The sequence below is a fragment of the Petromyzon marinus genome, chromosome 6 (genome assembly GCF_048934315.1).
Source record: "Petromyzon marinus isolate PM22_M1 ecotype Great Lakes invasive population chromosome 6, UKy_Petmar_22M1.pri1.0, whole genome shotgun sequence".
Classification (NCBI taxonomy): domain Eukaryota; kingdom Metazoa; phylum Chordata; class Hyperoartia; order Petromyzontiformes; family Petromyzontidae; genus Petromyzon; species Petromyzon marinus.
In genome coordinates this window covers 9,791,828-9,816,616 of record NC_133672.1, presented here as the reverse complement: position 1 = coordinate 9,816,616, position 24,789 = coordinate 9,791,828, and the positions used below count along the sequence as shown (strand labels likewise).

At 41.6% G+C, this 24,789-nt stretch overlaps 1 protein-coding gene across 1 annotated transcript in view; it reads left to right on the top strand.

Moving 5' to 3' along the window:
• Nucleotides 1–22,293, top strand: part of LRPPRC (leucine rich pentatricopeptide repeat containing) — a 44,918-nt gene extending 22,625 nt beyond the window's left edge. The window contains exons 23-37 of the mRNA XM_032948052.2: nt 1,908–2,032; nt 3,966–4,072; nt 6,619–6,687; nt 7,798–7,888; nt 9,473–9,615; nt 10,338–10,524; nt 10,699–10,825; nt 12,257–12,345; nt 13,364–13,568; nt 16,709–16,848; nt 17,564–17,679; nt 18,367–18,441; nt 19,702–19,786; nt 20,026–20,168; nt 21,169–22,293. Of these exons, the coding sequence (XP_032803943.2) occupies nt 1,908–2,032; nt 3,966–4,072; nt 6,619–6,687; nt 7,798–7,888; nt 9,473–9,615; nt 10,338–10,524; nt 10,699–10,825; nt 12,257–12,345; nt 13,364–13,568; nt 16,709–16,848; nt 17,564–17,679; nt 18,367–18,441; nt 19,702–19,786; nt 20,026–20,168; nt 21,169–21,216 (1,750 nt within the window). The 3' untranslated portion in view covers nt 21,217–22,293. The remainder of the gene's footprint in view (nt 1–1,907; nt 2,033–3,965; nt 4,073–6,618; nt 6,688–7,797; nt 7,889–9,472; nt 9,616–10,337; nt 10,525–10,698; nt 10,826–12,256; nt 12,346–13,363; nt 13,569–16,708; nt 16,849–17,563; nt 17,680–18,366; nt 18,442–19,701; nt 19,787–20,025; nt 20,169–21,168) is intronic.
• The last annotated feature ends 2,496 nt before the right edge of the window (nt 22,294–24,789 follow it).

Here is a 24,789-nt window from a genome sequence, read left to right as displayed (position 1 = left end):
ACTGTATTTAAAACACTACTCATAACTATTAAAGAATGGTTATTATGTTCAAATCAAAAGTTGCTTACAAGGCTCACTAATTATGCTACACTGGAAACTAAAGGTCATAAACATTAGGTTTAGATCTAAAACATACATTATTTTTTTTCACAAGCGCAGTACAATTAACTTTACTTTAAGAGCCAACTTGTTCTGGAAGGGCTAAACAAATACAGTATATGCAATCAATGCAATTTAGTATTTTCTTTTAAGATGCCATTCATCTATACATATACAAAAAACCTACCCAAAATAAATTCCAGGTTTTTTGTCACTATAATTATTTTGAATCATCACAGTTAAAAGTGTTCAAATTAATGAATGTAGATTGAAGGCTAAAATGGAGTTGCCTGTTTTTGTGTGACTATTGCAATATATGTAGTATTGTGCCAGTGGTAGGTGTCCAAGGCTCTGGGTGGGGCCCTGTGCCATCAGGGTGTGCAATAGCTGATTTATACCCTTGATATTACAAGCAACCCATGCACAGCCTGGCCACATCTTTAACACTTGCCACTCAAGGACTGACTGCCGAATCGCATCTTTGCCTCGTCTGTGTGACGGCTTGCTGCTCTCTTCCACCAATAATTCAAAGTGAAATGAGGCTCAGTGCCCCTGTGGTCAATTACAGACGTTTACATTTTTTTAGAAATGGTTGCTTGGATTTCGTGTGTGTGACACAACGGTGTGTGGTAGGCATGTAACGATGCATCGATTGAGTATTCGATAAAAATTATTATAGTTGATCTCAATTGTGCACGTAAGAGTCGGTTATACCTGTGAGCAGATGACTGCGGAAAAAAATATTTTGTTGGATCGTGCTGTGCTCTTAATTTCATGTATATCCATATATGTTGTTTGTGAATAATGGTTCCCTATACGGTGCTGTAATCCTCACAATGTTTGCAAAATAGCATTGACTTGAAGCAGGTCATGTCGCGTTTCTTTAATTAACCAGGTGAGAACTAAGAGACCAGGATGGTCTCTTTTGAAAGGGTGACCTGGGTCATCAAAATTACGAAAGCATAACAACTCAAATTAAGTACAGCAACGAAGTGAATAGAACTCAGAGCAAGTACAACTGTGTCACCATCTAAAATATTGCACAAGAATTCTGGATGCTGAATTATGACAATCTGGAGACTCGCCAGGGGCCGGGGATTCGTTACGTGCACGAATGTCTGCCACGGAATATTTCACGATCTCTTTTTTGTTGGTCAACCTTGTGCCATTAAAGAGCAGCGTGTGTGTGCTCGCTTTTTTATTCTATGCATGGGAAAGATTTGCAACTTATTTTCTTTCATAAAGCAAGTTCTGGCATTTTAAATGAGTCTTCAAAGTCAATTGTTCCTTGAGAATAATCATAACAGTACTTCAATTTAAATTTATTTATCACTAGTTCATCTGGCCACTTCAACCATGTATTCTTTAGACCGTTGGTGACCTGTGATGGCTATACTAAGGGTACATCTACTGTTATCTATTACACATGTATGACCAAGTACCAAAAATGCACCCAGTCTCATCGGGTCTCTGAAGCTAAGCATGGTTTAGCATAGACTGCTTGGATTGTCAATCACTGTGCATAAAACATGTGCTGTAGGTTGCTGTGGGGGCTACAATTGTCAGCAGAGGGGAGTGCATCAAAAATACATTGTTGTACTGTACTGTGCACCAACCTCTTATGCTCTCTTCATGAACCTTCATTGACCAGCATGGTGAAGTATGGTCAAATAACCCCCAAAACCAGCACAGTGTGGGTGGGAAGCCGCCCCCCCGTTGAGCAGTGGATGGAACATATAAAGGGTTGTGCATGTATAGTACACACTTCTCGCTGTTATCAACCGCTTTTCCTCGTGTGTTTGTTGCAGGGAAGACTTGTCGGGAGCACTTGACGCTGGCATGGCATGTGCCAACAACTATCAGGTCTTCCCTCAAAAGCTGGAACTGCTCAAGAGCTTGGTGGAAAAGGGGGAGATGGATCTCCTCCAGAAAGGTCACTATAATGGCCGAAAGGTCACATCTATAGGTGTTCCTGAAGAGGGTGTGCGCGCTGATGCTTTCATGCTTGAGTTGATTTGCATGGGCACAAGATAGGCCTGAGCTTGGCAATTTCATTTGATCACTTTTGATCACTGTGCACTTGAGAAGCCGTGTGTAACCTACGAAGGTTTATCGAAGCTACCAAAGAAAAAGATTAATGGCATTGACATTTGTCTGCGTGCAACATGTTTGAAAGAATGAAAGCAATTTTACAGCATAACTTAGTTCTTAGCTCTCAGCAAGTTATTAATTGTTGGAATTATTATTTATAGCATTTGTAGTATATTCAGTGGTAATGGTTCCTTCATCAATACAAACACACGTGTATTTCTCTCAATACATGCTTACAATTGTGCATGTAAGAACTGATTATGACTTATGTAAACTATTTATAAATTATAGCAAATGTAATGGATAAAATAACAGACTATACCAACGAGTTAGACGCACATGCTAATGAGACAACAAATGTTACAGAACACAGACCGACAAAACAAATCAGACGCAGTATTAATGAGACAGAATGAGCCAAAACAAATGAGACGCTACACACAAGGTTTTACAAATGAGAAAGGCTGAACCAATACAGTAAGACGGTTACACATGAGAGACTTGTGCATGATGGAGTTAGGGCAAACAAGGCAACAAAGAATTGGATTCTGACTGCACATTTTGACCATAGCATCACTGGGGGTGGGGGCAGTGGAATTTCTACAGGCCGAGTGATTTCTCTTACATATACCTGTTCGCGGTGTACACATTTCCATACATTCTTTTTTAGCGATTGCCTATTTTTTTAGTAACTATGCAAATTGCCTTTTGTCATTAACTATTAAAATATGATCACCGACATCCAATGGTTTTGGCCAAATGTATGTTTGTTTTTATTATTCTTGAGCCATGAAGGTATCTACACCTGGGTTCCAAAAAAGATTCCCCTCCAACATACTTTACTCACTTTTTTAAGCTCAATATGATGTGGGGGGGGGGGGGGTTGACGCAAACAAATGATCGATCATATACTGTGTAAACCAAATGCTTGTATCATTTTATTTGCTGCAGAGCTTAAAAAAAATCCTCACTTAACTAATAGTGTAAAAAAACTATGGATGCATCAGCAGAGCACGGCACAGTGTTTGATTGCATTGCTCTTCCACGCTGTGCTTATCACTTTGAGCTGGACACATTCTGTGTCTGTTTAAAACTGCTGGGAGTCTGCAATTGCCCGAGCTTAGTGTTGCCTATGGCAGCTGATGATTGCCTGTTTATGCTTAGCTAAGTTTAAATTGGCCTTTAAATAACTTCTGAAGTGTCTAAAGTGTCATTCTCGGATTTTTTTATTTATTTAATGTCATATTTTTCTTGGGATATTAATTTGGCAACTTGTTAGGCTTTTTAAATTGTTGTAGCGTTTATCAATGTTTAGTAGATTCATTATTACATAGCATCGTTGCAAACGCGGATGAATTTAGGCAAGGCTAATTCAAATAACATTTTCTGGTTGGATTTGTGAACATTTAGGGAATGAAAATAAACGTTTTCTCTGAGCTATAAGCTCAGAGACAAGGAAGAAGAATATACACGTACATGGGGTCCATTCCTAAACCTTAGACCAGTCTTCAATACCTGAGCCCTAGAATGGCAATGACCTGGCCAACCCCCCCTCCTCCAAAGAAAATCACATCCTCGCCCCCCCCCCCCCCATGAGTCCAGTGTGCCTGATACCGTCTATGCAACTGGTAATGCTGTCCAAAATGTAAGAATGTTGCAATGTATGATGTGAGGGAGGATGTGAAATAAAAAATATTTTATATATATAAAAAAAAAACATTACATTTGTTTTCAAAAAGTTTGCACGTAGCTAAATGCCAAATATTTTATTGCAGCGTTGGCCTTCATAAGTAAGATGGCGGGAGAGTTGAACATGCTGTACGACATCTTTTTCACCTTCTTGGAGACTGGAAAGCATGCGGAGGCACTCAAAATCATTGAGGTGAGAGCCCAATGTCTTCCGTCACTCCTCGCTTGTCACAACCGGGAGCAGCGTGCGCGTAAAAGCTAACGGTCACCGTGACAAGCGGTCGCCGTTTATGCCAAGCGCCATCACCAAGTTGTGCACACCTACCTGCAGTGATACAGTTTTACCGTCTTCACTCGGGTGTGAAGGTGAAGCTGTCTTTCAGCGTCTTAATCTTGCGAAAAAGATGGCAATTTTAACCGCGAGGCGCGGACTCATCGGCAGCCCAGCATGAGCGCTGGCAATTTGAATTATTAATTTGGCCACTCTGTGCCGGCGGGTGCCGAGCCGCCCGCCGGCTGACGATGCGGCCCCCCCGAATTGTCCCCTCGATTGCTGCCATTTGCCCACCGCCGTGTGATTGCGCGTGCTGCGGATTTGCATAAAGAGATTGCGAGGCCTGGCCAGCTCCTCGTGCCTTTTGTTCGCGCCACGGACAGATTGACGCGCGGGCTCCTGGAGAACCTTTCAATTTGCTTTCGATCTTTGGAGCAGCCGAGCGTGCGACGGCGACATTAATTTCCACCTCTTTATGTTTTATTTACATGTTGGGATAAGTGCCCTGACATTCCTATGCTGTTCTTGTGCTCGGGTGTTCATTCGGAGTATAGAAATACATTTTTCTGAAAGCTTTATTAAGATGTGTGCGTGTTCAAAATGAGCTGGTTTCTTGACTTAAATTCCATTCCGAGTAGATTGCATTTCTATCTTCGAAATGTTAATCGCTGGCTTTAATTCATATTCTCTTGTGTGTGTGCGCTTTTAAATCGATTCATACATATGGTATATTTAAATGTTAAGTATTTGCACCTTTAAGTGAATGTCAAATGAGCTCAATCAGTGTAACGTAAGTATGATTTATGATTTGCAAAAATGTGACATTCCACAATTTAGTGCAATTTGTATATTTTTTCTGCTAGTGTCTGGACTGCAGGTACCTGTATATATGCGCATGTCTATGCACCCTTGCATGCATACATGTGCATGCACCGTGCTTATATGTGCATGCATGCACATGATTGAACGCAGACGCTTTGCCATGCATGCGTGCAAGTGTATATTTTAGGGTCAGCAAATTACCGTAGTACTTGTGAAGGTTCCATGCATTACACTCTCATGTGCACATGCCCAATGCATACCTCCTTTAGTACATAGCATCAGCCTACGCATCCGTGAGCTTCAAGTACATACACCATAAAAATTAAAGCTACTTTTCTTTTAATTGGTGTCATACAGGTAAACGTATTGAGGCATAGAAAGGCACCAGATAGAAATGTGAAATTTAGCACCAAAGAAGATTACTTTCTCTTAGCTAAAGGAAATGATTACAGGATATGTTAAAACATCCTTTCCATCATTGCTGCTTTAGAGCTTTAGATTTCTGCTTGGGAAATTGACATCTTTAGCACCATTATCGCCAAAGCTGCTTAACGACTGCACGCTTAGCTCACCAAAACTGCCTTGTCGCAAAGGTGGAAGCGATGCCCACTCCACCAGCTTATACGCTGCGCCTGTAGTTTAATGTAACTAAAGGCAGCTTAATTTCACTGATGGATGGGAGATTATGCAGAGCTCTTATAAAGGTTGCTGGAGGTCCTTGGAGATTAGCACTAGCCATGACCTTGTGCCCTGCCGACGACACTAGGCTTTGACACTCAGTTTACATGAATCTGTGCCATTTGATTCTGCCCTCCTGTGTTTAGTTTAGCATGCTTGCGTAGAACACCAAGATTTTGCAGTGAAGTTAATGTAAAGTCATTTTGAAACGTTGATCCTGAAATAAAACATGATTTATGATTACGCGTGAACATGTTGAAAGGCCACCTAAAAACAACAGTGTTCAGTTGTATATTTTAATTGACTTTAGTCCATGCGTACTTAGCTTGCTTCATAGTTTTATTTTAAAATATTCAACCCATTTTAAATATAACTTTTTGGGCTAATGTTTTCATTTACTACAGTTATGTTTTTTTACGAGGATTTGACCTTGTCGTTGGAAATGTGCTTTTTAGAGCTGTCAACCATCAGTAGACCTCTAAGCTGGCCAAGCTTAAAAACTTTGTGTACGAACTATCTACGTCTGTCCACATATCTCACAGCTGGTGTGCCACGTGTTTAGACATTACAATCTACCTGTTCATTGCATTTACGTCAGAGATATTTAAAAAAAATCATTTTATTAAATAAATCAGCATTGTCTCCTTAAGATATCTGTCTCAACATTTTTTTTTACATTTCTAATGTACAAAAAAATCAACCGAATGGCCTTCTGAGAGTTATTAATTAAGCAGGATAGTTTCAAGACAAACAACCCCTGGAGCAGTTTCGGCACCACGATGTTAGTTTATATATTGTATGGCGATTAAGGGAACCGAAGAAAGAGAGCACGTGCACACAGTGTGCAACCTTTACAGACAAATGTACTTATTTATTTGCTGGTTTTATATTTCTACAGGAAAGTAGAGCAAAGGGGACGACATAAAACTGTGCAGAGACCTTATTCCGTTATTCTTTTGTTGCAGACGCCAGGCATGAAAGCTCGTCCGAGACGCCTGAAGTGGTTTGCCGAAAGATGCATTTTTAATGACAAGGTAAATCGCCTGTATATGTTGGGACATTTCATTATCAAAGAAGCAACCTATGAAGTAGTGGTTTTTTTTTTTGCCCAATTTGTGGAACTTTTCAACCCGTTGATCTTCGATGAAGAATAAGAGAGACGGGTGTCATTTTTTTTTTCTTGTAAGCAATCCTCCTCTACTGGAGCACCGAAAATTATTTTGAAATTTGTTTTATGTAATAAGATACCAAGATATGTTTTGTGATTTTAGTTTTTAATATTCTGTAGGATTTAAAGAGTATTCTTGCTAAAGATTTAGATTAAAAAGACCACACATTTTAAAAGTTTGAGCAATTGTAGATTAAACGTGGTCGTTCTTCTGTATTCGTTACTCCCACCTCTTCGGTGCCGCTGTCGCTTCTTTGTCTTTCGAGCGTCCATCATTTTTATTCAATGTTCATTTGTTACATGGAAAAACCCATGTAGCCACTTACCCAGCTAGTTTCAATGGCACGAGCCACTATAAACAGAGTTATTGTTGGAATGGAGAGGAGCCCAGCCAGCAGCCAGCCAACAAACCCGAGGCATAGATTATTTGTAATAGTCATATGATTAATCTTGATTTGAAGCTTTCGTGATTGCAGGAATCAATACTCTTTGGTTCTTTCGGTAAAGTCACGTAGTTAATAATAAAATAATAAAATCACGACGTTTCGACCCTTTGCCTGATGACGACCGCTTGTGTTGCGATCGAAACGTCGTGATTTGTTTTATTTTATTTTATTTCTAACTACGTGACTTTACCGAAAGAACTAAAGAGCATATGATTAATATTTAACCAAAAGGTTTTTAACATTGTGGACCTCTCCCATGTCTGTTGATAACACAATTTCCTAAATTTTCCATAGGGCTTAATTATAATACTGCTTAAAAACATACTTTGAACGTATATAGTGTTATGATTGAAATGTACTTCCCCAGCAATACCTGTTACACAAAGACATTTGTTATGTGGTGTTGATATTTAAAAAAAAATGTGTCCACAAAGTTGCCGCTTTTTTAAAGTGCTGTATTGCGGAGTGATGATGGCAGTACAGGACGTTGACTGTGTTGATTCCATCACGTGTTTTGCACGGGATTACAGGGCAAGATCTTGGAGCAGCTGTTGGACCAGACCAAGAGTTTGTTTGAGTGTGACCGGGACGAGATGTATTTCTACATGCTCCAGTATTGCAGTGAGTGACTCATATCGCAGTGGTAACAATACGTTATCAATATGAGGTTACATCTGACCTTTTTACCTCATCCAGATCTGACCCTTTTGTGTTTAAACTTTTTAACATGTCGATAGATTGACAGCGAATAAATATAGTTAATAGTGATCAGGTATCCCATTGCGTGTTTTAACAGCATACGTGCTGAGCAAGCATGTTCAGCCACAGCCTTTACCACCTTACAGCTCAAACTCCATTTCAGAGACTTTGAAGAAGAAGTGGCTGTGTTTTATTGTTTTCATCTCTGAATAATATTTTAACCTTTACCATTAGTTCTACGTTGAACCGACAATTTATTGATTATGGTAATTGTAAATATAAATGTTTGTCAATCTAATGGTTCAAACCTGCTTAAGATTGGCAATATCAGGTGCATTCTCTGTGATATGGTCATGTATGCAAGTAGAGGTTATCCATGATATTAAAAATACACATGCGGCAATTGAGAAAAAAACGATTAACCAAAACAGAATCTGAATCTTTATTTGTCCCGGAGAAATCCGATGAGCTATGAAGCTCTTTTTCACGGGTATGCAGTAGTTTGATAATAGTACAAGAGCATGGATTAGTGCTGAACTTCAGTGATTAGTTTAATGGTTTGAAAGGCCATTGCAAAATTATTTAATGGCTCTTTGTGCATATCACAAGGCAAGGGGTGCAGGATGGAAGTCAGTTTTTCTTCATAACGTCACTGCCTCAAAACATGTAGTTGAATAGATTGGAGTGGCCTATAGAGACTTTCGCATTCCGGCAATGGCTTGCCTGACTTTTCTTATTGGGCCGCCACAGAAAGGACCTCGCCATTGAGGACCAATTTAGTTTGGGTAACGCTCCTTTATATGCCCGATGGAAGGCGCAGTGATAATGCATTAATGGTTGCTAATGTACAGGGGTAATTCACTTGGGCCATGGGTGAGGAGGGACTCCGCGTGAGAGCAACAGACTCCCCACGAGGGTTTCAGACTGAGTGTTTTCTCAAGGCCTGGGTTACAATAGGAGTCCGACAAAGAGCACGTACCGAGGGCCAAATTAGCGAAACTTTCCCGCTTTTTTCCATTCCTTGTGATGCACAGCGTCTTGTTAGAGAAATCATTAGAGCCGAGGTTTTTGAAATGTAGCCCTTGCTCTAAATTCAGGTTTTTCAGAGTGTACGATTTACTTTTTTTCCCACCGCTTTTCCTTTATATATAAAAAAAAATATTTAATACATTACTTATAAAGAACAATAAAGGAAGAGCTTATCTTCTCTACAGTTACAGTTGTACAAAATGTGCCAATAAAAAAAATCCTCATTCTTCATGTAAAATTTACAGTACTCTTTAACAGTTGGATTTCGATGACATTTCATAAATAGGTTCACATCATTGTACGTTCACGAGTGATTATCTGCCTCGTCTCCCAACAGTCCATTTGGGAACATTCCTCTTCGCTAACCGGCGTGGATAGTCTGTCACCGCACGGCGACAGACTATCCACACACCCAAAACACGAGTGTGCTTGATCACCAACCCCCCCCCCCCCCCACCACTGCCTCCCTGTTCTCAGAACTTCACAGCGACGTGGATATGGCCACTGCCACCTGGACCAAGATGCAGGAGGAGAACCTGATCCCACGGGAACGAACACTGAGCCTGCTGGCCGACATCCTGCAGAGCAACGGGCAGGACGTGCCGTTCGACGTTCCTGTGGTGAGTGGCATCTCCGCGCGCGCGCCGCGACGTGGCTTCGACGTCCTCGGCCCGCGGGGGTTGCGTCTGCGCAACTGGGGGGAGTCCGTCGTGTTTGCCTGTGGGGTATTACAGGCCAGCAGTTGTGACGGTGCGTTGCTCCCAATGGAGAGAGTTGGTTCCATTCCGCGGAATGTTGTGCGTTGCGTGAGTTTAGTCGTCTTTGGCAATGACGACGGTGTGGAGAATGAGGCGTCTGATGCTAACGGTGGAATTCTTTGGAAGGATGTTTTGGAAAATTAATGAAAATATTCCGCCAATATACAATTTTATCTCGGGTGAAATCCTATTTGGAACTATCCTTTATATTTATAAATGTTATCCGCTGTTATGAAATATCCTTCATATTTATAAATGTTATCCGCTGTTATGAAATATTTGTGATGTTTCTCAATTGTACCATTCATGGCTTGAAACTAAATATTTCTTTATTACCAGATTTTGATAATCAGCTGTGTATGGATGTAAATGTATTTTTTGTTACATTCTCACAAAGCCTATAAATCTAACTATATTAGTCCAACAGATGTAATATTGCGTGGGTGTATCACACGTGTATATATATACACACACACATACACAGCTTACTACATCAGTGGTCCTAATGTAATCATGATATCGGGCAATGGATTTATGTTTTGCAACATAATGAATGACCCAACGTGTCTTGGTTTTGTCTGCAGATGCTTGGGGCAAATGAATCAAAAGACAAGGCCTCTCATGACAGCAAAGGCAATGACGAACAGCTGACAGTGTCTCCTAACAATGCCAAACCAAAACAAAGTAAAATAAATGTCCCCTGGCAACCCATGGACGGAAACAGCGTCCAAGAAAGAATCCTCATTCTGTGCAAGCGGAAAAATATCACAGGTTTGTTTGGAATGTGACCCAAGTTGGCTGTGACCTGTGCTGCCAACTACAATATAGCAGTGATTTGTTTCGCATGCCCAATAATGACTATGGAGTCACTATTTAGATTGTTTTTTGTCTGCATTCAACTCATTGCTGCCGTGGTTGTGCGTGTGTGTGATGTGTTGTTCACAGAGGCATTGGAACTTCTGTACAAAGCCGAGGAGCAGGGTCGCGCGCTGTCTGTCACCGTGTTTGCCACTATGATAAATTCCTTGCTGGCCAACGGCATGCTGGAGGATGCTTTAAGAGTGAAGGCCATGTGAGTCCACGCTGTCTGCAGTCCGTCTCACTTCCTTCAGTTATCTTGCCGTCACAAACAGGGCCACCCGCACACATAATAACCGAATAGCAGTTTTTTTAATTCCAATTATTTGTTTGATTTGTGTGAGAAAATAATTTTACTTCTATGTGTTGCTGTGGCACAGTTCTGTCGGGTTAAAAATATAGTTACATATGCCTTGCCATACAGTGCAGTGTCCGTAAAATCGTATTGTAATATGCGGCTTAAAATTGTGTGCGATAAGAATTATTGAATTACAAAGCCAGACACACAATTTAGACAGCTGATATTATATAGTGCGAGATCAATTTTCCGTAAAATATTAAGTGTGCACAGAAGAATGTATGTCAAAGTGAGGTCCCTATATCTGCATAGAATTTGTGCCCTCAGAATATTGCATATACGCAAGTAAATGTCTCCTTTTATTTAGCACGAGCGGTCCATTTGAAGCAACGCTTTTGTATGTTTTAGTTGGGTGTCAATCTCCTCAAAAATGCACACAAAGTGGCAAGTGTGGCGTGAATGCATTAAATGATTGCTGTCCTAAAAATGATCACATCAGAATGTCAGCTTTTCAATCAGAACAAAGAGCAATTTAGCAATCCAGTCATGGGATGTATTTATAATAAACCCTTCTCCCACTTGCCAGATAATGAGGGGTACCAAGGTTAAGCACAGAAGTGTTTATCTCTAAAACTTGCCCACTTTGGCCTCCACTTGTGATAATGAAGGAAGCGACAAAGATGGAATTCTGGCTATCCTGAAAAAGCAATTTATTGCAAGTGAGGGGTGGTAAGACCCTGTGTGGTACTTTCCAATGCAATTCCCCAGTAAGTCATCGGGGATATACAAAACATTTCTTGGAGCAATTTACAATAATTCCATAGCCTAGACTGTGTCTTATTTATTTTTTGTGCATGAAATCTAATGGATGTAGAAAAGGGAAAAAAAAATCTATGGTACCACATATGCTGATGAGAATTGTGCTATACCGAAATGCAAGTGACATGCTCACAGACTTGGCAAATTAGTGTCCCACTAACCTTGAAGAATTAAAATAGACGTTAAAGCGTACACTGATTTGAATGACTTGTTGCTGTGGTTTGTCCGTTCAATTTAACATGTTTGATTTAATATCCTCTGTGTAGCATGAAAAATACCGCGTCTGTGTAGTTGTTTCCTTGCTCCAAATGCAATTTAATTATCTATTATTTCGTGTATGAAATTGAAAGCAGCAGGAAGCGCTGAGACTTTGAACAAACACAGTACGGCAATTAAGTGTAAATTTTCTGCTGCATGTGATGTGCTTGCCATCTCTCCGAAGGATTGCGGTCCATTGCTAGACCCCCTAGGGAGTGTGTAATGAGAAGCTTGACAGGTAAAAAAAACGTCTTCATTATATCTTGGCAGCATCGAGAAGCAAATGCCTGACTTCACCATGTCCCCGACGGCCAACAGCCTGCTGGTCATCACATACGCGTTGCAGGGGAAAGTGAAAGGTATCTCGGAACACTGTGTGCATCAAGAGGTCACACACTCCTGCCTCTTCTGCTTCATGCACAGCTAAAAGAGCGAGGCCCGCGCCTCTTATATTTGCATCAAGATTCTTTAAGTATGCACCTATATATATTTTTGTTACTCAGATAAAGGCCGCATTTTTTTCTTCTCTTTTTTATTTGTATATAAAATGTTCAAAGCCTCTCTGTATTTTTCAACACTACCTTATTTTATATAAACATTACCTTTTTATTGTTAATTTAATCATATGTATCTTTTATTTGTATATAAATAAAAGGTTCAAAGCCTCTCTATTTTTCACCACTACCTTTATCTTATATATAAACATTACATTTCTATTGTAAACTTTTAGATATATCTTTTACATATTTAAGGTGAATTTCCCATGTCATTTTAGCCATGCAGCGATTGTATGCAACATTCATTGAGAGTGAGTTGTCAAACTGCCAAAACAATATTTGCATAAAATACATGAATTACCACCAAACCTTTGGAAAACATCGTGGGTAACATTTAAATAAACAAATATCCATCTGTACGTGATAAATATTTATTCAGTCATTCAACATATGGGCAACAGCATTTGTCTTAACAGGCAAACTGTGGACTTGTTTTGACAATCTGGGTCTCATCAGCAGAATCAGGCCTGTTAAACAGATGCTGTTGTGTTTCCAAATCTGTTGGCAACTCAAAGCAGCAAAAATAGTCCAAGACTTCTCAATGTAGCGGGGGATAATGCTCTTGACGGCACCTGTAATGTTGAAACCTGTGCAGAGTTTACCTCGGTTAAACAACTGTTACTGTTAAACATAGAAACACAAATCTCGGTGTAATGGACTCGACAATATATATTGCGTGCTGACATCTAAACACTGACGACTGCCTATCATTTTTAATATGTAGCCTCTGCAGATCAACATTGTGACTTCTGCATAATGTAGAACGTTGCCCTCAGCTCTCGACACTGCTGGCCATACTCTCTTGTGTTTCCCACGGCAGAGGGGATGGCGTTGTTGCGAGAGATGGTGGAGAGGGGCCAGCCAATGAATCCCTTGGCCCTGGTGCGCATGGCACAGCTGCTGAGCAAGGAAGGCAACATCGAGAAGCTGAAGGAGCTCGAGGCCCTGTTCACCGAGGACACCTTGCCCACTGGAGTATCTCGCATGTTGCTCATCAACAACGTGGGACTCGCTATCCTCAACAGGTAACGCTGCATCGCGCGCACTTGCACTTGTGGGGGGTTTAAGTCAAAGTTGATACCCATGGGGCTTAGATCGTCTTGCCGATTACATTTTTATTCGTACAATCAACTCAATTATCTGGGGTAATGGTGGGGAAAAGGATGGAGCCCGTGAAAAAACAAAAGCACGAACGCTGCAAAACATATGCAAGTTAAGATACGCGTACGCAAATATTGTTTGGCGACGTATAATGGCGGTGAAGATGTGGAATGTGTTGTCTGTTTTGTTTCTTAAAAGTAATAATGTTGTTTACCGATGGCTAGTTAAACCAGCGCACACATTCAAATATTTGCAATCCGGATATTATGCCAACGGATAATCGAGAGTTGTACAAATAGACCCTGGCTGACAATCAACAATCCATGTATTCCTTTTTTGCATGAAAATTTTAATTATTGACACTGCTGTTATTTTTCACACCAGGTGATTTTTCAGTTGCAACCTTTGCTGCATAACCAATTGTAATTTGTTCAAAGACACTGGCGTACCGGTCGCATTATATGCAGCGTGCATTAGAATTCAAACACAAGCGAAAACAAATGTTTGGACTTCCATATTTATTGTTCCCATTCATTGCAATTTACATTACAAAAAATAAAAGTATGTATGTGCTGGTTATAAATCTACAAGGCCATTCAAAATACTGGTGAAACGCTGGACTCTTTTTTTTTTGCTCTCTGTGGATATACATTAATAACGTACAACAAATTATTCTCACAAAAACTTGGAAAATTTAGATGGGAATTTGTCTGAATGAACCGATTCAAGTCGAAGTCTGTAACCTTTCGTGTGCAGGCGTTTTCGTGTTATTCCTTGTTTAATTTCCTATCACTGCCTTGTTTGTGTATGGGGCACCCTCTGGTGGCTTGTTTAAATCCCTGCAATTCCACGTAATTTTGGCAAAATCCACTTTGCTCATGAGTGAACAATGCCTGTACATGAATTGAAACGCAGTAGGTTTATAGCTCACTTGTGGTAACTCGATTTGTTAGTGTAATTTATTTGCTTGCGCGATTTTCCTGTTAAAATGGAGGTCATGCACACGCAAAGACGTGTTCATTGACAAAACACGCAAACCAAAAATTGAGAGTATTGGGGAGATGATGCAATTAGGCCTTAATCTAGCAGTGGACGGGTTATGGCTGATTATGAAATAAGGTTCAATTGGGATTTATCCTCATTAGTCTATCACAATACATTACCAGACAAATCAAGAGAGCAACCAATAGGAGGAAAATAACAAGCCTGTTGTGTTATCATACTGGACATCTGTGAACATACTGGGGGGGGGGGCATCTGTAAAAAAAATAACTTCATACAGTGAGGGAAAAAAGTATTTGATCCCCTGCTGATTTTGTACATTTGCCCACTGACCAAGAAATGATCAGTCTATAATTTTAATGGTAGGTTTATTTGAACAGTGAGAGACAGAATAACAACAACAACATCCAGAAAAACGCATGTCAAAAATGTTATAAATTGATTTGCATTTTAATGAGGGAAATAAGTATTTGACCCCTCTGCAAAACATGACTTAGTACTTGGTGGCAAAACCCTTGTTGGCAATCATAGAGGTCAGACGTTTCTTGTAGTTGGCCACCAGGTTTGCACACATCTCAAGAGGGATTTTGTCCCACTCCTCTTTGCAGATCTTCTCCAAGTCATTAAGGTTTCGAGGCTGACGTTTGGCAACTCTAACCTTCAGCTCCCTCCACAGATTTTCTATGGTATTAAGGTCTGGAGACTGGCTAGGCCACTCCAGGACCTTAATGTGCTTCTTCTTGAGCCACTCCTTTTGTTGCCTTGACCGTGTGTTTTGGGTCATTGTCATGCTGGAATACCCAACCACGACCCATTTTCAATGCCCTGGCTGAGGGAAGGAGGTTCTCACCCAACATTTGATGGTACATGGCCCCGTCCATCGTCCCTTTTATGCGGTGAAGTTGTCCTGTCCCCTTAGCAGAAAAACACTCCCAAAGCATAATGTTTCCACCTCCATGTTTGACGGTGGGGATGGTGTTCTTGGGGTCATAGGCAGCATTCCTCCTCCTCCAAACACGGCGAGTTGAGTTGATGCTAAAGAGCTCCATTTTGGTCTCATCTGACCACAACACTTTCACCCAGTTGTCCTCTGAATCATTCAGATGTTCATTGGCAAACTTCAGACGGGCATGCATATGTGCTTTCTTGAGCAAGGGGACCTTGCGGGCGCTGCAGGATTTCAGTCTTTCACGGCGTAGTGTGTTACCAATTGTTTTCTTGGTGACTATGGTCCCAGCTGCCTTGAGATCATTGTCAAGATCCTCCCGTGTAGTTCTGGGCTGATTCCTCACCGTTCTCATGATCATTGCAACTCCACGAGGTGAGATCTTGCATGGAGCCCCAGGCCGAGGGAGATTGACAGTTCTTTTGTGTTTCTTCCATTTGCGAATAATCGCACCAACTGTTGTCACCTTCTCACCAAGCTGCTTGGCAATGGTATTGTAGCCCATTCCAGCCTTGTGTAGGTCTACAATCTTGTCCCTGACATCCTTGAGGAGCTCTTTGGTCTTGGCCATGGTGGAGAGTTTGGAATCTGATTGATTGATTGCTTCTGTGGACAGGTGTCTTTTATACAGGTAACAAGCTGAGATTAGAAGCACTCCCTTTAAGAGTGTGCTCCTAATCTCAGCTCGTTACATGTATAAAAGCCACCTGAGAGCCAGAAATCTTTCTGATTGAGAGGGGGTCAAATACTTATTTCCCTCATTAAAATGCAAATCAATTTATAACATTTTTGACATGCGTTTTTCTGGATGTTGTTGTTATTCTGTCTCTCACTGTTCAAATAAACCTACCATTAAAATTATAGACTGATCATTTCTTTGTCAGTGGGCAAACGTACAAAATCAGCAGGGCATCAAATACTTTTTTCCCCTCACTGCAGCTCATCGGATTCCTCCAGTCTAAATACAGATTTTGATTCTGATTGTCTCATCAACTTAAGCCAGAGCAATGCTTCTATTAACCACATGTAGGCTGTTTCATCTATTTCGCTGTAGATGTGTCGAGCATCGCATTGCTTAACTGCTGACTCTCTGCGCCACACTGCGCGGCACTGCAGGGATGGAGCGGATGCCCTCGTGAGTTACCTGGAACCCATTTTCATGACCGGAAATGACGAGGCCCAGCAACCCTCGGGTAACATCATGTACGTCTTCAACCAGGTCATAGGGAATGAAAATGAGGCCGCACTCGACAAGCGTGAGTACTCCACTTGCTTGCGATGTGGCGAGCTGCTGCACAACACCAGCTGTTGTTTGGTGCAGCACAGTCACCCGTTGTGTGACATGGCATGGGCGTGTTGCTTGGAAATGTGCTTAGTGTTTACATATGATTTAAAATTCCTTTGACCAAATCACCCGGAGTGCACCTGATGTTGTCAGACTCGTCAAAGCTAAGTTGATTTGAGCCTGGTTAGTGCTTGGATGAGTAATCGGCGTGCATAAATCAGGTGCCGGAAGCTGCCCCCGGGGCTAAGTAGAGAGCAATGCAGCAAAATACATTGTTGTACTGTGCTCTACGCTCCCAACATCTTAATCTTCACAACATCTTAATCTACACAGCATTCACTAATCCGCACTGACAGCGTGGCAGTGTATGGTCACAACAACTCCCACGAGATCGTGAGGGGCCCCTTCCACCCGTGGATTGACAAGAGTCGTACATTCAATATTTTTATTTTGTTCAATTATCACAGATGACTTCAACAGCAGTGTACTAATGTTTTATACATATTTCTGTTACATTATTGTAGCGTTGAGGCCTTTCATTATATATATTGTTTTGCTCGGTGCATAATTTTCTCGAGGTAATATCAGTTGATTTTTCTTGAATAAGAGGTTTTGAGGGACTTTGCGTGTTGCAGTGAGCCGGCGTGATGATTGCTTACCCCGGCAGTGTGGCGGTGTTGTTGCAGTGAGTGCCATGGGAGAGAGGCTAGCGAAACAGTTCTCCCAGTACCAGTGCATCACCTACCAGTTTCTCGCCTACATCTCCAATGACAAGATCCAGGAAGCAAAGTTTCTACTCGAGGTAAAGGAATCTTGACGGCAACCTCATTTACGGAGCACGAATTCTGATGCTCTTTAAAACCAAATTGTATTCTAAGTATTATCTGCGGGGCTGTAACATGGCTCAGCGGTAACACATTTTCTGCTTGTCGTGTCACCTTTAACCATTGTATCTATAATGTATACATTGACATTGAAGTGTAGTGTGTCATTATTTAAGTAAAAAATCCTGGGCTATAAATCATGTTGTAAAACGAAAAAATGTTTTGTGACTGATCTAAGGTGATCGGTACTTGGCACCGAATTTGATGGCATTTCAATGGACGTCATGCGACAGTGATTTTGTCTGCCATACCCTGGCTTGCCAGGAAGAAGGCGGTACAACAAAAATGTGGACTCCACCTATTCCATCTGTCTGGGATAGAGCGTTTCCCTCTCGCACGCGTGGGTTTTCTCTGGGTGCTCCAGTTTCCTCCCACATGTAAACTCTCATTAATTGGCCAATACCACCTTGATATATAGAGTACCAAAGAGCTTGGGCAACTGTTGGTATTGGCCCATCGCACGGCTGCCTTCCTGCTTGTCTGTGGTGCCTCACACCTATGAATTGTGTTCCATCTCTACGAGTGTGAGCGAATACTGTGCAGCGCGTTACAAGTTGAAATTTCTCTCGTCATTTTGTAACGCCGTTCTGTGTTACCATTTTTAGCGCTGTCCTGGGATTGTGGAGCAGAAGGAAACCCTGATCAACTTCATCGTGCGTACCGCTAACCGTACTGGCAAGGTGAGACACCAAATTCCATAGGCGAAACGATTTTTTTAATGAATATAAATGGTATTATTCTGAAGTGCTTAATTTCTCACTGCATACTTCTGGATCACTGGTCAACCGGAATTAGGCACATGACTAACAGCCATACCGAAATATTTTCAGAGTCACTGACCCGTACCGAACCCCCGCAGTTTGTTGCATGAAGGACTCTGTCGCGGGCCTTGTGCATAGCCAACTTTTTTGAGTCGTACAATTTTGGTGCTGTGTGGATGAAGAAGACTGCATTTGGATCTTGTCACACGTTGTTCCTTCAAGTCCTGTGCACTGTGGTGATGCTTGCCACAAAGTTAATAGTCATTCTGACAAGTCTTGAGAAGGTGGATGTTATATTCTGGGAAGAGGTGACATCTTGTGGTGTTGCCTGGAACTGACAACCTGTCTTGCTTGTCAGTATGTGTACAGATGGTTTCCACAGTTTTTTTTCAGAAGTTTAAGAATTAATTGTGGGTTGGTTGAGTTTTTTGTTTGTTTACTTATATATATATAAAAGGGAAATTTGTGATTATGTGTGTCTGTTCAAAATGTTTAGCGTACTTCCCGACATGCAACAAACTTGATATTTGCCATGTGGGTACTTTCCAGACTGTACACCATGCAAAAATTATAAAAATAGACTTTTTTTTGGGGGGGGGGGGGTACAATAATGAATATATTTTTCACGCAAGTGAGCTGTGACGTCACATCTCTGTCATGTCACCCGCATGTGGCAGCGTGACGCAGTGTGCCTGCTGACGTCACGCATCCCCCCCCCCCAACCCTCCGCGTAGGCCCTGTATCCCGCACAAATGCGCGGCTGGGGGGGGGGGGGAAATAGGTAACAAACTTTTAATTTGCCATGTGGTTAGCTCCCGTACTGTACACAATGTAAAACGTATAAAAATAGACTTTTGTATTTTGTGGTGGCGAGAATCGATATCTGGTGAGCGTTTGTGGTATCGATTAAAGGGGAATAGGCAGATTCTAAAGTAATCTACAACCTTAGATTCCTTTGCGCGATCTAAAGAATCGAATCTTGGCGCGCGAGCGTAAGTTTTTTTTACACCGCGCGTTGGATTTTATTTTAATTTGTATTAATGAGGTAATGATCAAAGTTTTTTTTTCATTTGTATATGTTATGTTTTTAATTTTTGAAAAGTTTTTCAACGCCGGGTGCTTCCCGCTCGTAAAGGTATATGTGTATAAAACGAACTTTTTCCCCCCTCTCTCACTAAGGCTGCGCATATTGAAAACATTCTGGAAGTGGTGCCAGACCTTGCCTACAAGAATGTTGCCTTCAGCTACTTACTGAAGTGCTACGGTAAGGCTTTGTGGGCTGCAACCAATTAACTTTACTTCGTAAATGAGAGTATCCTGTCAATATGTTTTCAACAGTGTCTTCATAATACTGGCACAGCATCTGACAATAGCGTAGGTTTAAGAACAATCAGTATATTTCACCAAGCGCGAAATCCACGTGTGCTGCTATTGCATAAGTGACCTTAGCAAAGGCGTTGCGTATAATCTGAAATACAATCACCGTTCGTTTTCCCCTGACAGTCAAGCAGAACGATGTAGTGGCAGCCAAGGCGTTGTACAACAAGATACTGGCAGATGGTGTCACTCCTGATGAGCTGTTCCTCAAGAGACTGGCCGTACTTCTCATCAAAGTTGGCGAGCCCGTGCCCTTTGACGTGCCGCCGGTATGTTTTCACTGTTCGCCCGCTCGCTTCCCGTCACGACGTTGGCCAAGTTAGAACACGTTGCCTCTGCAAACGGCCCGGAGCTCTCTTGTGTTTATGGGCCCCGCGGTGGCGAGATGTGAACAACCTCGCCTGGTATACAGGAGGTTGTGGGTTTGATCCCGACCACTGACGCCTGCTGAGTTTGCATGTTCTCCTCGTGGTCGCATAGATTTTTTTGCCAGGTCCCTTGTGTTTTTCCTTCCACATTTTGAAATATATGTTTCGAGTATTTGGCCGCTATCATTTCCGCATAAGCCACTTCGTTGAGCTATCATTTGTGGCTATGTTGCTTCTGAAAAATAGCTATATAGCTGAGTGGGCCTTATCTGGGAAAATAAAACTAGTTTAGTGTGGAAGTAGTAGCCAATTTATTTTTTTGTATTTCAGAATCATAATCAGAACTGTATTTCCAGAGTGAAGCCCATTTAGCCAAGAAGCAATTTTTCAAGGTGACTCGGCTGGCAGAAAACATCAAAGTATTTTAATGTTTACTTTGAACAGTTTCATTGTGCTAGATATTGTCACCCATATTTAAATAACATTTCAAATTATCAGCAAATTGAGTTGTTTTAACACCTGATGTGTCAAGCCCCCGATGGTGGACTGCTATTAATTATGACTGCTCTGTAATTATATATAAAAAACATGTTCAGCGTTAAATAGATTTTTAAAAACGCGTTTGTTATCCTTTTAATAATTATATAGCATTATTATTTATTTTCTCCAAAAAAATGAGCATGTAAAATATGTCCTGGTGTGGATTACAATTTTTTAAAGGGTATGCATTTACAGTATCATTCATTTTCTATTGTTTTGATTCATGTTATAGCACGTTAGCTACACGGATTATTATGTTTTTGAGGAACTTTGGTATGTTGCTTTTCACTTGCATGAGAGGATTAATACATATTTTTCAAAACACAATTTTAATTTCACCTGTTTTCATTTTGTCTTGCAGGAATCGTTTGAATACTACGTAACAAAAGTGAAGAAAGCACATCAGTAAATATATATACATTTTACAGTAATCTAACTATACTGTTGGAAGTAAGGTGTGTTTTTTTATAACTGTGATTGTACGTTCCGAGGGTGAGCCAAAGGATGTTTTGACCATACAATTGAATATCAAGACAAGTTATTTAATTGCATTGTGCACTGGCAAGTATATTTAATGAAGAATTTGTGTTTTCATTCGATAGTTACAATACAAGTATTGCTAGAATCTATAACAAAAAATCAAGCTGAAATGTCATATCATGTATAACCAAATTCGGCAGTATTTATACTTGGTCTTATGGTTATAAACACTTAAGGCAGTCATTTTATTTGGGTCTCTCGGTAAAGCCACGTAGATAGAAAAAGAATAAAATTATCACGACGTTTCGATCGCAACACAAGCAATCGTCATCAGGTGAAAAAATGTAGTGAGAGAGCTGCCAGGGCAGTGCTGTAGTTAAATACTTGGAGCGTGTCAATCTTTGGTCATTCATGCACATCCGTACATTTGATATTGTTCTGCTGAGAGTGTTACACTTTCTTGACATTGTTTCTGTATCATTTGACAGCCTGTGCATTTGGGCATTCCTTAAAAGTGACCTGTCTAAAGACTACAGTTGCTTGTTTGCGCTGGAGATAATGAGATTCCTGCTTTTGCTTTGCACGCTGTTTTGCTCGGAAAGGGTTGTTACCCAAAACTTGTTGGTAAGTTTTCATTTTAAAGGCAGCGATTGTTGATTGTGACGGTGAAGTCAATTGATTCCTTTGATTTTACATCACTGCCTGCCTGTGCCCATCCCTTGCACGTGTTCATTTAAAGTTGAGTGCAAAGGAAGAGCAGTGCCTGTCATGTTAGTTTGCATTTACCTCGAGAGGGTGTATGCTACTCTTGTGGTGTTCGTGCAAAATTGCCATTATAGCCATTGTGAGTTAACAGGCCGGCTTTATTATGAATAGCCAGTGTGACTAGGTTAAATATTGTAAATGTCACAGGCAAGGAAGGTGCAGAGATACGCGATGGCTCAACGGTATATTGTATATGTATATGAATGGTGACAAAAAATAAAAACAATTTTTGAACACATGACCACTGCTTTCCAGCACCCGTTAGCTCCTGGCTGTATCGTATTGTTGTCTGCTGCGTGTGTGACCTGCATGTGGGGAGCGGTGGTCCAGTGGTTTGTGCGATGTGGTACAATCCTCATGGTGACCTGGATTTGATTATTGGTCATCAACAGCATCGGTGGCAAATCGTATCTTAACCTCCCCTGGACCTCTTCCCTCAGTCGACTTTGCTGTATACCAGGACAAGGTATGGTCTGTAAACAAACATTACTTTTGGAAGACTAAGGCAGCCGGCCCGTGGTGCTTGGCCTCATCCACTACCTTGTGTGCCATGTTAGCCTTAGTAAAGCGTGATAATGGCATTTCCCCCAGGAGTTCACAAATAAGGTGATCTTATACATGTAGCACGCTACTTTAATTACATTTACAGCTGGGATATAGCTCAATTAGAGCAGCAGTTGAGCTGATCCATGTGTAGTGACATGGCGGGATGTCACTGTGCAGTGCCGGCCCTACAGAGTCACGGCGTGCGATGTAACGACATCACGGACACCACTATGATGTGGGTGTAGTACCAGCCCTAGAGAGTCACGGTGTGTGATGTAGTGACATCACGGACACCACTATGGTGTGGGTGTAGTACCGGCCCTAGAGAGTCACGGTGAGTGCTGATGGATTGCGCTGGATGGCACCACGCTTGGCGTGCAGTGTCGGCCCTCCAGGACAGGGTGTCGGAGTGACGACCGTAGGAATGTGATTACTAAAGGCCATGGCACTCTGGTTGACCCAAGAGGACACGTGACAAGTTAAGTCTACGAAGAGGCTCAAGTGGGGGCTCGGGGTAGTCACGTGGTTCGCATCCAGATCCTGCCCGAGGAATCTGGAAGGTGGTCGTGGCCAAGGGCGAGGCCAGCCACGCCGCAGAGAATATAAGCGCGGGTCCCCAGAGGGACCGGCGTTGTTATTCATCCTGAAGAAGCCTTCGTCTACGTCCTACGTTCTACCGAGTCTCCAACACGTGGACCTGGACCCGAGCTGTGGTCCGGTGCGTAGTAGCTAGTTACGGTGTGATTAGCGTAGTTAGTCTGGTGGTCACCACCATAGGTTGTTATTCTGTTGAGGGGCAGTTACCCTGTGTGTTGGAGTTCAATAAATGTGGTGCCTCCAAGTATATGTCCGCGACTCAGTTGAACTCACTAAACATGTCCTAAATCTTATTTTTTTTTTAAATGTGCATGTAAATATGTCCTGGTGTGGATTAAAACATTTTTAATTCACAGTATCATTCATTTTCTATTGTTTTGATTCATGTTATAGCACGTTAGCTACACGGATTATTATATTTTTTAGGAACTTTGGTATGTTGCTTTTCACTTTTTAAATATAAAAAAGAACATTCTGAAAAGTGAGAGAAAAGACTGGAAGATAAACATGGATTGGAGAATAAGAAGTTAGACATTTAAAAGAGAAGTGGAGTTTAACACGTAGGAGGCTTTTGCGACCAATATCCATAAGAGGTTTTTGGGGTTAGATCGCGTAAATATATAAATGTTGTGTCGTTATAACCCGCCACCACCCGACACAGCCAACTAGTAAGGGTTGTCACGTAGACAGAACGTGGCCAATTCGTCACTAGTACAGCAACACCGGTGTGTTGGAGAGCCAAGCCACAACATTTACAATCCGAGTACGACGTTTCGCCAGTAATTACAACTAGCTTCATCAGGCGACAGCCAGATTTGCGGAGAAGTCCAACTGTTTCGTTCCTTTTTAGAGGCGTAGATGTGGTGACCACGCTCTTGTGCAAGAGCGCAGAAGCGTGGTCACCACATCGCCTGGAGCGCCTCCATATGAACTGCGTGTGAGGCGCTGTATATAGATAATACAAGCAATCGGCTGAAGTGTATTAGAGATAGGTGAGAGATTGCAATCCTTGGCGAAATGTTCATCCAGCAGTAGATACATCGTGACTGATGCTCCGTGTTACAAAACAGTTTTAACTAAAGCTGCAAACATTTCCAACAAAAATCCAACGAGAAATCCCGTGAGTGATTCAGGCGCCACGGTTCAGGAGCCCTGTATGAATGTAGCTGATAGCCTCGTGGCAGACATCAAAGGGCTATAATGATCTCATTGCCATAGAAAGTGTGCCTATTGTGCTATGATTTTATTTGATGAAGAAATTTCCTTTCAGAACTCTCCGCAAAAAAAAGAGTGCAACAGCCCACGGTCGAGAACAGCCTCTGGAAGATGACACGACAGAACTTCATCTGGGATGCACCTTGTCCATACTAGGCAGTGAAACATTCTCACAATAGGCACTGCGAAGAGACAAAGGCGGCCGGGCGTGGTTGCTGGCCACCCACCCCTCCGTGGACCGTTACCCATATTTGATGACCAGAAATCACACCCAGATGTAATGTTCCCAGAGGCCCAGAGCTGAAATATTCGTTATTGAGGACCCATCATGATGTTAGTCGATATGTAGTCATTGCTGACGACTGAGATTAACTCTCTT